Source organism: Mesocricetus auratus, unplaced genomic scaffold (genome assembly GCF_017639785.1).
Source record: "Mesocricetus auratus isolate SY011 unplaced genomic scaffold, BCM_Maur_2.0 Super-Scaffold_15014, whole genome shotgun sequence".
NCBI lineage: Eukaryota > Metazoa > Chordata > Mammalia > Rodentia > Cricetidae > Mesocricetus > Mesocricetus auratus.
In genome coordinates this window covers 16,738,468-16,750,586 of record NW_024429186.1, presented here as the reverse complement: position 1 = coordinate 16,750,586, position 12,119 = coordinate 16,738,468, and the positions used below count along the sequence as shown (strand labels likewise).

Sequence of the window (12,119 nt, the reverse complement as noted above, 5' to 3'; positions counted from 1 at the left end):
ATTGCCTATTCTGAATTCTTCATACAAATGGAATGGGGGTTTTGTGACTGGCTTCTGTCACTTAGCATGTTTTCAAGAGTCATCCATGAGGAAGCATCATTTTGTGGGGGGCCCCGTTCATTTTTGTGGCTGAATTATACTCCCTGATTGAGTATCATTTATCAGGTGTACTCATTCATCATTTGATGAATGCTTGACTGCTTCCACATACTGGCTACTGTGAATAGCTTGTCTTTCTTTCTGTGCTGGAGATTGAACAGAGAGCCTCACATACACATGCTAGGCAAGCATTCTACCACTGAGCCCCTGCTTCAGTTCTGGACAGTATGAATAAGGCCGATATAAGCGGTCATATACAAGGTTTTCATTGGACACACTGTGATGGGTAGCTTTGTCAGCTTGACACAGCCTAGAATCACTGAGGTTCTCAATAAGGAATTATCTACATTAGTTTGGCCTGTGGCCCACAGTAGGAAGACTCAGCCCACTATGGGCAACATTCCCTAGACAGGGTGTCCTGAACTGTATAGACTGGAGAAACTGAGCTGACCATAAGCAGGTAAGGGCAAGCATGTATTCATTCATTTCTCCCTGCTTTTGACTGTGGATGTCACGTGACCAGCCGCCTGCCATCCCTGCCTTAACTTACCCACAATAATGAACCAACCTGGCATTCAAAGCTGAAATAACCCCCTTTGGATATGTAATTGAGGGTAGGATCTTTGGATACAGGGTAACCTTTTTGAAGAACTGCCAAGGCTGCTTCCCAAAACAAAGGGTCCCATTTCCAATCCCAGCAGGAGGCTGTTTACCGTGCCTTTCCCACTACCACAGGCTGATTTGGAGGAAATGACAAGAGAGAAGCGGTGGTAAGGGCTGGGTGGACACTAGCAGAAGTGTGTAACAGGATAGGGTGATGTCTCCGGTAACAAGTAGGCAAGGATGTGGATGGCTGTTAGGTTACTCCTATAGTGCACAAGAACACATTTCACCTGTTCCCCGTTGTCTAAATAGTGCCCGGGGTGAGAATGAATTCGACAAGGTGATGTTTTGAGGTCTGCTGTTACCGGGTCTCACGGGCTTGGCAGGCTCCGAGACTTTTTGAGTGTTTGGGCACTTAAAGGCGAGGCTGAGGCCTCGTGGTTGTTGAAAACGCCGGTAGGTTTTCTCTCCCTGCCTTCATCTGGGTGTGGTACTGAGCCCAGGTGTGTTAGATATCAGACTTGCTGGATGCTATCTGCCCTGTTAAATATTGAGTTTATCAACAGAGGAGCATCAAAGGGAGACGCGGTCACCTGTCAGGGATGTGGAGGAGGTGCCCAGCCTTTGGGAGCTGAGGGTGGGCTCTGGCTTCCTCTGGGATGGAAGATTTCCCAGTCGGGCCCTGAACCTCATCACCTGCCGGTCCTGAGAGCCTCGCTGCCCAATGCCAACTTGGAGACTTTCCTGGAAGTTTCCCTCGCAGACTCCCCGCGGGCCTCAGTCACAGCCCGCGCAGCCCTCGACCCCGGCACCGCCCGCCGCCAGGCCCGGCCCCAGGGGCGCGGCCCGGCTTCCGCGCTCCCCAGGGGGCTCGGGGCTGCAAGCAGCCGCCGCCGAATGGCTTCTGACAAAAAACCCTTGACCACCAGGGCCGGCCTCTTCCTGCGAGCCCCGCGCGCTGCGATCCAGGAAGTGGAAGCCAGCGGCCCCGCGCTTCCCCACTGGGCGCGCGGCTGGCGGCGGCGCCTGGCCCGGCCCTCGGTGAGGGACAGCGCCAGCGCCACGCGGAGGTCGCCGCGCCCCTGAGCCCCGCGGAGCCGCGTCCCCAACTTCGGGCCCCAGGATGAGACGCTCCGAGGCGACCCCGAGTGTCCACACCGCCGGGTAAGTGGCAGCCCGCGCCCTTCTCTCTCAGGTGGCTCGTGTCCTGCACCTTTACTCTGCTTGGCCCCCGTGAGTCCTGGGTGCTCAGGAGGGATCCCGGGCTGCGGACATCTTGGGTGTCGTGCTGAGATGGGACCCCCACCTCCCAACCCCCCGCCCCAGAAGGGACCAAGGCCAGACTTGGGTTCTACAAGGGAAAGGGGGCGGCCCTGGTGACTGCAGCACTTGGCCAAACTTTCAAACTCAAACTTTGTTAACTGGAAAAGCAGCGCACATTCCCCGCGGCTGGGCGGGTTTGGTTAGAGTATATCTGTATTTGTACTTGTTCGAGCCCGGTGTGTCTGTGTAGACATGGCTCCTGCCTGGGCTGAACTTTGGATGCAAGCGCTCGCTGTTCCAACCCAGCCAGCCCCGTGCACCCCAGTGCACCGCGCTGCTCCGCATGAGCCCCGGCTTGCACCCTGAGGTCCTGGGGCCAGGAGGAGAGTAGGGTGGTAGGTCAAAAGCACCTACAACTTCCGACAGCCCCACCAAGCAGCTGATCCTCTGCCCGGTTTGAGGCGTCAACAGGATCCCCTCTGTTAGCCCGCTGAATCGGCTGGAGGCAGTGACCTTTGGACTCCCCCTCTACATCTGCAAAGCCCGGTGTGTGAGGAGGGTTTAGGGTGCTCGGGAACATTTGCTGGCTGGGGGTTCCCAGGGTACAGGTTCATTATGAAGTGGGTGAAACTAAGTGGCTTGGGGAACGCCATTCGAAAGGGATTCCTACTTTGGTATTCTTCCCTACCCCCCCCCCCCCGCCCCCACCTCGAGAGCTGGGACACTGCCCAGAGCTGCGCACCGCTGGGAATGTACTGTCATCCAGCCCAGTCCTGAGAGTAGCTCGGGAAGGGTCAGGTTTGAAGCGGCACCGAATAGGAAGAGATTTCTGTGAAAGCCTTCCAGGACTTTCTGAGGTGCCATGCTGATGGGCGCATCTGGGGTGTCATACTTTGTTCCATTTAAAAGTCCCGGGCCTGGTCCCGGGTGGACTCCCGTGGCTGGCTGTTTTAAGTCTGTGACCTCATCTCCCGTGACCTCATCTCCCAGGACCTTGGGAGATCTCCACTCCATAGAACAGGAATGCTGAAACTATCTTGTGCCGTCAGGGGTAGTGGGGGCAGTAGGGTGTTACTGGCCCCTACTGGGGTAGGAGGGACTGGCCTGTTGGGGCCCTTAAGTCATGTAGATCTGGCTGCCTCCTTCCTCCGACCCCTCAATCCCAGCTACAGCCACAGCCCAGAAATTCTATGTTGATGCTTCCCTCGGAAGTGATCTCTGCAGAGACGAATGTCATCCGCTGGGGAACTGGGAATTCCGATGGGGAAGAGGTCTCCTGGGTGTAAGTATGCTGGATAGGAAGTATGCTGCATAGGAAGGTAAAGCCATCTAGAGAAGGAGGGTGAGGAACGAGGCTGTGACCTCATCTACTTCCATTTCCCCCAAGGATGACCTGGCCTGACCCATTTCCTCCTTCCTTCCTTCCTTCCTTATTCGTGCCTGTACCCGTGATTTAATTCATGCCTCAGTCCTACAAGGATAAGCAACAGTCTCTACTCTTCACAGGTTGTTATTGAGGGTTAAATTAGTGGAAAGCATTGAGGATTGGCTGGGAGTCGGCATCCTCATTAGTTATTATGATCATTATCATTGTCATCTGTTGGATGGGACCCTTCCTTTTGCCAACTGGGTGATTGGAACAAAGTGGTCTGACTTGCACCTCTTCTGAAAATCCTTCACTTGGATGGATTGGACGAATTGTGTGTTGGTGTGAGAGGGTGAGTGTGTGATGATGGTATGTGTGAACCTGCATGCTCATGTGTGTGGAGAGGCCAGGCACTGATGTCCTGTGTCTTTTTTAGTCACTCTTGGCCTCCGTTTTAGGTTTTGTTGTTGCTGGTTTTCGTTTTGGTTTTGGTTTGTTTTGAGACAGTCTCTAACTTGACCTCACTGATTCAGCTTTGTCTGACCAATGAGCTACTGAGGCCCACCTGATTGTGCAGGAGTTCTGGAGAAGCAGACTCAGGTGATCCTCATGTCTAAACAGCAAGCCATCTCGCCAGCACCCAGATGGGCTTTTCTTTGTTTTTTGTTTTTGTTTTTGTTTTTCAAGACAAAGTTTCTCTGTGTAGCTTTGGAACCTGTCCTTGAACTTGCTCTATAGACCAACCTGGCCTCAAACTCATAGAGATCGCCTGCCTCTGCCTCCTGAGTGCTGAGATTAAAGGCATGCACCAACACCGCCCGGCTAGATAAACTGTATTTAAGCATCTGTCCATAGGCAGTAAAGGGGTTAGGACACTACTCTGACTGCCTAGGACACTGCCTGGTACATACTAAGCACTCTGAGTAGAAATTTGCTGCTGAAAATGCTTGACAGAAGCCCTTTACATGGGAAGGATTCCTAGGTGCTGTGTGTCAGTCCCTGTACCTGGGGCAGGGACCTCAGGGCAACATTTTCAAAATGATCTTTCATACCCCCAGTAGTAGAGGACTTGCTACCACGAGTGGCCACCGTCTGCATATAAAAACCGAAGTGAGCCTCTAACTGATGTCTGCTTCTAATGACCCTGGTCCCTGTTCGGGGGCTGGTCCCTCTGAAGTACTAGGGGTTACTTTCCAACACACCCTGCACTTGAGCTACACATCTAAAAACTCAGAGACCTTTCACCCCAAGGCACCCCTAGACTCTGCTGCTACCAGGATTGGTCCTGAAGGTTTTTTGAGTCTGTCTTTGCATCCTACTGGCCCAGAGCCCTCTCCTTTCTGGGGTGGGCAGTATACGGATAGCTGGAGAATGCTACCTGCAAGCAGCCAGAAAAGTGTCACTTGAGTTCTGACTCCTGTACTGAGGGTCTTTGCAAGCATATTCTGCTGCTTCTTGAAACGGTTGGCTGGGGGGTGGGGAGAGAAAATGCAGTTGATTGCTGGCTACCCTGAGGGCAGCCATTTTTTTCCACTCACTGTTTCGGGAGGGGCATACAGTTAAGATGGTTAACAACTCCTAAAACAGGCTTTGCCCACTGGCTGGTGTCCACAGAAGACATAAGTTGGGCAGGAGGCATGAGGAGCCCTCAGAGTGGTGGCCATAGGAGGTCATTGGGAAGAGAGGACATGTAGCAGAGGTTAAGAAAATCTAGAACATTCTAGGGGTGGGGCAATGTGGTTAGCAGGAGCCAGGGCTGCAGAAAGTGGGTCTTGCAGAGGGGTTGAGCAGTCTTTGGTAAGTGCTCAGGACCCAGCTGAGGTGACAGACTGTAGGTGGACAAGATATCAGCTGGGGGCCTTCTATTGTAGCCTAGTAGCCGGTTCTAGAAGGCAGGAGAAGTTAGAGTGGTAGGCTTTTGTTGATGGACTCAAGTTAGAAGAATGGAATAGGGAATAAGGGAACTCCAGAGGCTGAGATGGTGAAAGGCAACTGTTCAAGGTCAGACACCTAACTCTGTGGAATCCCAGGAAAATGGATAATGGTGTCCCCTGAGCCTGTGAGAGCCGGGAGTTTTCTAGGCCCAGGGGAGACCTGGCAGGCACCCAGGACCACCCTGCCATGGGAAGCACACCCCGTACATTTCCCTAGGTTTGCTGTGTTGAGGGTTTATGGGTTTACTTAAAACTGTATTTGTAAAAGAATTCCTATCTTAGAACAAATGTGGTGGGCCCTCACCCAATCTGTCCTCAACATAACAATGAGGAAACAGCCCCTGAAAGAGGAAGATGAACTTGGGTCTCTGTGCCTTTGGTCTGACATGATACAGGGGCCCTGTTAAGACCCTGCAGAGGTGTCCTTAGTCTTTCTAGTCTCTGGGACTCAGAGATCTTCAGAGAAGGCCCCTAGAATGGGGCCTCGGCTCCTACAGCTCTGCAGCCTTCTCTGGCTTCTTGATTTTCAGGGACTGATGCTCTCAGGTAGTCTTGACTGGCATTCACCTCCTGACAGAGACCCTGACCTGGGGCGGTGGGGGAGGGGTACAGTTGGCATGGCATGGAAGAGTCAAGGCACACCCATCCCTGTGACCCCCTGAACTCTTCTTTCTCTCTTGATGCCTGCCTGCCTGTGCTGGGTCACAGTCTGTGTAGAAAACTTAAGATGTTACCAGGCACTGACATTCTAACATGGGCGGGGTTTAGGCCTCACAAGTGGAGAAACCTGTAGAGCAGAAGGGAGACATGGTATCAGGGACAGGTCCCTCCTTGCCCTCTCCACCTCCCACAACTGGTCTGCAGATGGAGTGAGAGCTGGCTGTGAGGGTGACTGCAGTTTCTTCCCTCGGGCCCTCCCCCAGGTTCCACCTGTCACGGCCAGTGAATCATCCCTTGGTTCATGTCACTAGACAGTGACAAATGAGCTGAACTGGCAGGCAGCCATGAAGAAGGGAGGGAGAAGCAGGTTTGGAGAAGTCGGGAGCCTGGAAAGGCTTGGAATTGGGATCCCCAGCAGGCCTGGAAGGGACGATGTAGCCCTGTACTCCCCAGAAGTGGGTGACCCTGTAGTTTCTCCAGTGACTTTGAGAACAAAAGACATTGGCTAGGGTGGGAGGGGGCGTGTAAAGAGGTGGCTTCCAGGCTACTGTAGGAGTTTGGGAGAATTGTGTGCCCAGAAAGAACCCAAGCACAGAGAGGGGGTCTAGAACCCCTGAAATTCTTATGTGCCCCTCTTACCAGCTGTTCATTAGTGAAGGAATAGGTGACTATGAGTCATCCTGTTCCCAGTTAGTGGATGACTTAGTTAGGGTTTCTATTGCTGTGATAAGACACCATGACCACAAGCAACTTGGGGAGGAAAAGGGTTATTTCATCTTGCATACCTGCATCACGGTCTATCAAAAAAAATCAGACCAGGAACCGCTTGCTCCTCATGGCTTTCTCAGTCGACCTTTTTATGGTACCACAGAGAGCTGGATCCTCGTACATCCATCGTCAATTAAGAAAATGTACCACAAGCCAATCTGGTAGCTGCATTTTCTCCACTGAAGTTCCCTCTTCGAAAATGACTCTTAACTTGTGTCAAGCTGACATAAAATTAGCTAGCACAGTGGGTAACACAGACCCAGCAACCGATTCTAGAGCTTCCTGTCAAGGCACCTGCTGCCCAGAGCCGGCTGCCCAGAGCCGGCTGCCCAGAGCCGGCTGCCCAGAGCCGGCTGCCCAGAACCTGCCTTTTATTCTTAGAGTAAGGAAGTTGCACTGCTTTGTCCCTGAGGGAGGTCTGGACCATAGAAGTCTTCCCTAACAGATGGACTTACAGATCAAAACCACATCTTTAGTGGCTTTTCTGGCCTGTGCCCCGCCTCTCCTCTGTCATCAGAAACCCTTATGGTGGCACAGTGTTGCTAAGAGAGGCAGCTGTTTCAGCTCCTTGAGGGACTGACTCTCAGGCTAGGCAGGGAGAGAGTATACCCCTCCAGCCATTTGTCACCCTCAGGCACATGCTTACCTGTTTAAAGAGCCCCTCCAGGGAGTTCAGACCCAAAGGTCTTCACACTCACCCTAATCTGGAAGGCAGAGGGGGCTGGATACCTAGGACGTTGAATGGGGACCCAGCCGAGCTCCACTCCACCATGATCCTTAATTGCTGTGTACTCCTCACAGGGATAGGCAGAGTGGACCATCTCCTGAGCCTGGAGAACGGGGTAGATTTGGGGTACAAGTTCTGTGGTCCCTGGATGCCTTACAAGGTTTCAATTGCAGATCTCTGAACTCAGAGAAACTCAAAATTTAAAGGCACTATTGTTGGGGAGTGTTGCAGGGTTGGAGGAGAGCCTGTCTTTCTTTGATCTGGAGGCTGTGTAGGGACTTGTGAGTGCACGAGCGCGCTCACACACACACACACACACACACACACACACCATCTGCAGAGATAATGGACAGCCTGGGGTCCTGTCCCCTCTCAAGTTAATTCTCTGCATCTCTGGTCCCCAAATAAGTAGACTCCTATCTTTGAACCACTGCTCCAAGGACATCCAGTAATTCCCTCCATTGCTGTCCAATAGGCATCAGGAATGGGATTCTTTAAGACTAGGGTACGTCCGTAGGGCCGACAGTGAGTGCCTCTCCTGCCAATGTTAGAAAGGTAGTCCACAGAAAGTCTAGAACATGCTGTTCCCTTTCCTAAGAAACAAAGACAGACTCAGAAGGCTTCTGGGCCACCTCTCTGTCCGAGCAGCTGGGAGGAAATGCTTTCTCATGCTGTGGGGTTTATTTGACAAAACTGGTCATGCAAAAGAGCTGAGTGTGAGAGCTCCTGTGGGTAAGGCCAGTGGTTTCCTAGTGGGGCTTTGACTGAGGGTGGGTGGGAGGGCTTCTCCGGGGAGAGGTGCTATCGGGCAGGTTCCAGTGACCTCCCAGTGGATGAATAAGAACAGCAGGGAAGTCCCAACAACTTTCAGTTGTCTACACTGTATAAGTTGCCTGTGACATCAGGTTGGAAAGATGGAGGTCAGAGGAGACTCTGCCTGGGATGGGTTTTCTGCCAGAGTACAGTCTCCTCACCACACGCCCAGGCCTTCTTCATGTCAGTCAGCCAGTCCCTGCGTAGGAGGCCAGAAGTGACTGTCCTCCATCTCCATTCAGTATAGACTGCCCTTGAAAGGGAGAGAGGTGGACAGGCCAGGAGAATCTTCCTCAGATATCAGGAAGGCAGAGGGAGGGCTGCCTCAACTATGTATCTCTCAGGTTGTCAGCCTCAGCTTTTCACAGAAGAATCTGGAAGTACTTGGTTTCCACTTCAGGGGCAGTTCCTCTCCCCTAGATCAAGGCCTTCGAGGGCTGCTCCAAAGCAGGTACAAGCCGATAGTCCATAGTCAGGAACTTTCAGAAAGATCAGAGAGAGCCCCTCATGCTGTCTCCCCAACTCCTGGGATGTCCCAACTCTGTCAGTAGATTTAAAAGGATGCGCTTGAGACAGAATCTGAGTTCCTTTCAGGCAAAGTGGCCCACCTCTGGAGGGTTGTGGTCAGGCTTGTCTGTATCTGAGGTAGCTACAGTGAGCTCAGGCCACATCCTATAAAGTGTTGGTCCCAGGCTCTGGGCCAAGGCTGCACCTTCCTATTCAGGGCCAGGTGAACTGAGGGACCTCTATTGGACACTGCCCTCTGGGATGCTGGCCTCTTGTTATTGCAGACTCTGGGATCTTCAAACAAGCTGAGAGCTTGTTATTCCCTAGTAAGAGATGAGACTTAGTTAGGATACATTTGCCACCTGCTGGTGAGTGGGGCCCAGTGGGGTCTATGGGAGGAGCCTGTTTTCTCAAAGGCCAGCTGGGGAGGTAGAGTGGGCTGGCCCAGAAGGGGAGGGAGCTCAGGCCTTGGGAAGCCCTCTTCTGTAGGCTCCCTGGGGTTCAGAGACTGGTGACAGAATAAGCCTGGCTGTATCCTGTCTGATGGCCTCTGGCATGAGTCAGCTGTCAAAACAAGCTCTTTCCAGACTCACCATCTGGTTTCCTCCCTCTCCGCCAGTGTCAGAGACTGGCCATGTGGGTGTGTCTAGGTCTAGGACACAAGTGAATACACTGTCAGTTACACCTGCATCTTCCTGCTCTGTGTGTTAGGTTGTACCTCCTTCTAAAGCATATTCAGGTATTTTCCAGTCATTACATATCTTCCTGTTCTTTCATCGATCCATCTTCTACAGCCAGCAGGCTACCTGCCACCTGTCGGCTCATTCATTCGTCTGCAGCCATTCAGCCAGCTCTCCATCTGTCTACTGCCTGGTGATCCATCCATCACGACCCACCCATTGTCCTCCTACCACCTGGCCTCCACTTGCTCAGTCATACAGCCATCTAGCCAGAGGTCCATCTGTGTGCCGTCTCTGTATTCATCTGTCCATCTATCCATCTCTCCACGCATCCATCCCTCAGTTCATCTCTCCATCCATTCATCCCTCCATCTATTCATCTGTCCCTCCATCGATCTGTCATCCATCCACTCATTCATCGGTTTATTTCTGTCCATCTAGCCATTCACTGAGCACTCCGACGTCTCGACGTTTCCAATTTATCTGCTAAGGAACATAAGAGAGGCATGCGCACAGCTCAAGTACAAGGCACTGTGGCCAAAGGTACTGAGGCTGCGCTGCCATTGGCTGGGGTGAGCGGGGAGGGCTCTGACAGTGCTAGTGCTGGGGTCACGTCTTGAAGGGTGAGGATGTATTAACTGTTGAGATCAGGAATATAGGGAAAGGAATTCAGTTAGGAGTTGGCTTGAGTAGAAACATTGGTACCAATAGGTCATGTGTGTAGAGCCCTGAAGAATCTGGTGTGGGGCAGGGAAAGGTGCTGTGTGTGAAGGCATGGAGGGTGCTCTACTTGGCTCTCTGGAGAAGAGTTTGCCTTTTACTTCCCATAGTGATGGAGACCACAGGCCTGTTTCTCCACTTAGTGGTTCATCAGTCCTAGGCAAGATGCTGCAGCCGAACCTGCCACAGCACCTTCTTCTGATAGGGTGGCAACCCCAGCTCCCACCATGTTGTCATGCTGACCAGAGACAGTATTCTCAGCCCTTTGGGCCATGAGACCATTGGGAACTCTGTGTGTATGTGCACGTGTGTATGCATGTGCACCCACATACACACTATTAGACATGTGGGTGCTATTGATTTTCAAAAGCAATTTTAAAAATTCACAGACAAAAATGATGAAATTGAAAACCTCAAACATTTGTCTCAGTCTGTACCCAGACCAAATGTGTGTTTGTATGATTTTAATCCATATGTATATGATGGCTTGTGTTCCTGTTTTTGCACCAAGGGTTGCCTTCCTTCCATTTTCCTACATGTGCTGGGGACACGTGTTGCCTGCCAACCATCGTGGTACCATGCAATGTACAATTGTGTGTGTGTGTGTGTGTGTCATAGTGCATGGTGGAGATCAGAGGGTAACTTCTGGGGTCGGCTCATTCTTTCCTTCACATGGATCTTGAGAATGGAACTCAGGTCATCAACCTTGGTGCCCTTACCCACTGAGCCATCTCTCTGGCCTATGCTATGGCATGTAATGGACAGAGCCGGCTTAGTCATTGACTATGTGGGCTGCTTAACGTCATCCCAAGGTTTCCTATTGGTTGAAATGGAGATATCATGCCTGGAGCTGAGACAGCCATCTTGGATTCTGAGGTAGACTTAAATGCAGAAGCTATAGGGGAGTGGGATAACAATATGGTTAGGGTCTCAAAACATAAAGCATCAATCTCTGGACTATTTATCCAGAGTTACACACATCTCCTCATGAGGGAGAAACACATAAATACTCATCTTGTTTGTCACTGTGACTTTACTTTTTCTATTACAAATCCTATCCCAAGTAACAGAGTTTTATATCTTTTGTCCATACCCAGAAATACTAAACTGAATTTTAGGACTATGTGCAAGTCCTTGTTCTCAGTGGGGGCAGAAAGGAGAAAAACGAAGAACGAGGAGAGGCCTTCCCCCTCCAGGGCTAGATTGCAGGCCTGTGAGATTTAAGACTTCCCTGGAAGTTTCTGACTATTCTAGTTCGCCTCCGACTGCAAAGCTTTGTGCTCTGGGATGTGTCATACCTCCTCAAGACTGTTGCATACCAGTGTGCAGGTCCTTCAGATGTGCCTGGCTCAGAGAACACCAGTGGGGGAGGGGGAGGAAATCGCATTTTGCTCAGAGCTGAGTGTCATGACAGCTGTGTGGAGGTGGGGTAGGCTCAGCCTGCCTCTGGGGAGAGCAAAGAGCACCTTCCTCCAACTTGCACAGAGGCACTCTGTGGGCCACCGTGGACCCCAACCAAAGAAGACACTAAATAGCATAGGTGGGACACAGAGTACTCAGCCCAGAGGAAACTTGTGCTGCGGGACAGCAGTAGCCAGGGCTGGGGAGGAGCTTACGTCCCAGGACTTAGAGGGCATGCATCCCTGTGAGTGAGGGATGCCAGCTCCCATGGTCCCACCCAGGCCTGTAATCGCTCACTCTGTGCCCTTCAGCATTCCTTGAAATGGACCCTGAGTGCCCTCTGTAAGCAGGCTGCAACTCCTTAGCTCCATGGATTTGAGGCCCTCTGAGCTGCTTGGGGCTCAGTAGGCATTTCCTGTTTTCACGTGGGATCTCCCTGGGTTGGTATGCTGGTTTGTGTTCCCAGGTCCTCACAGCCCAGTGGGTGGCTTCTAGTTGGGCCGATCACAAATGCAGGCACCATGGATATCTGTGCCCAGATTTCCATAGTGGAACCCACATGGCCGCTCTCTGACTGA

General features: G+C 52.0%; 1 protein-coding gene across 2 annotated transcripts in view; it reads left to right on the top strand.

Moving 5' to 3' along the window:
• Window positions 1-1,721: 1,721 nt before the first annotated feature.
• Window positions 1,722-12,119, top strand: part of Rin3 (Ras and Rab interactor 3) — a 114,388-nt gene continuing 103,990 nt past the window's right edge. For both annotated transcript variants that reach the window (XM_005068388.4, XM_013112245.3), the window contains exon 1: window positions 1,722-1,866. In XM_005068388.4, the coding sequence (XP_005068445.1) occupies window positions 1,826-1,866 (41 nt within the window). In that variant the 5' untranslated portion in view covers window positions 1,722-1,825. The remainder of the gene's footprint in view (window positions 1,867-12,119) is intronic.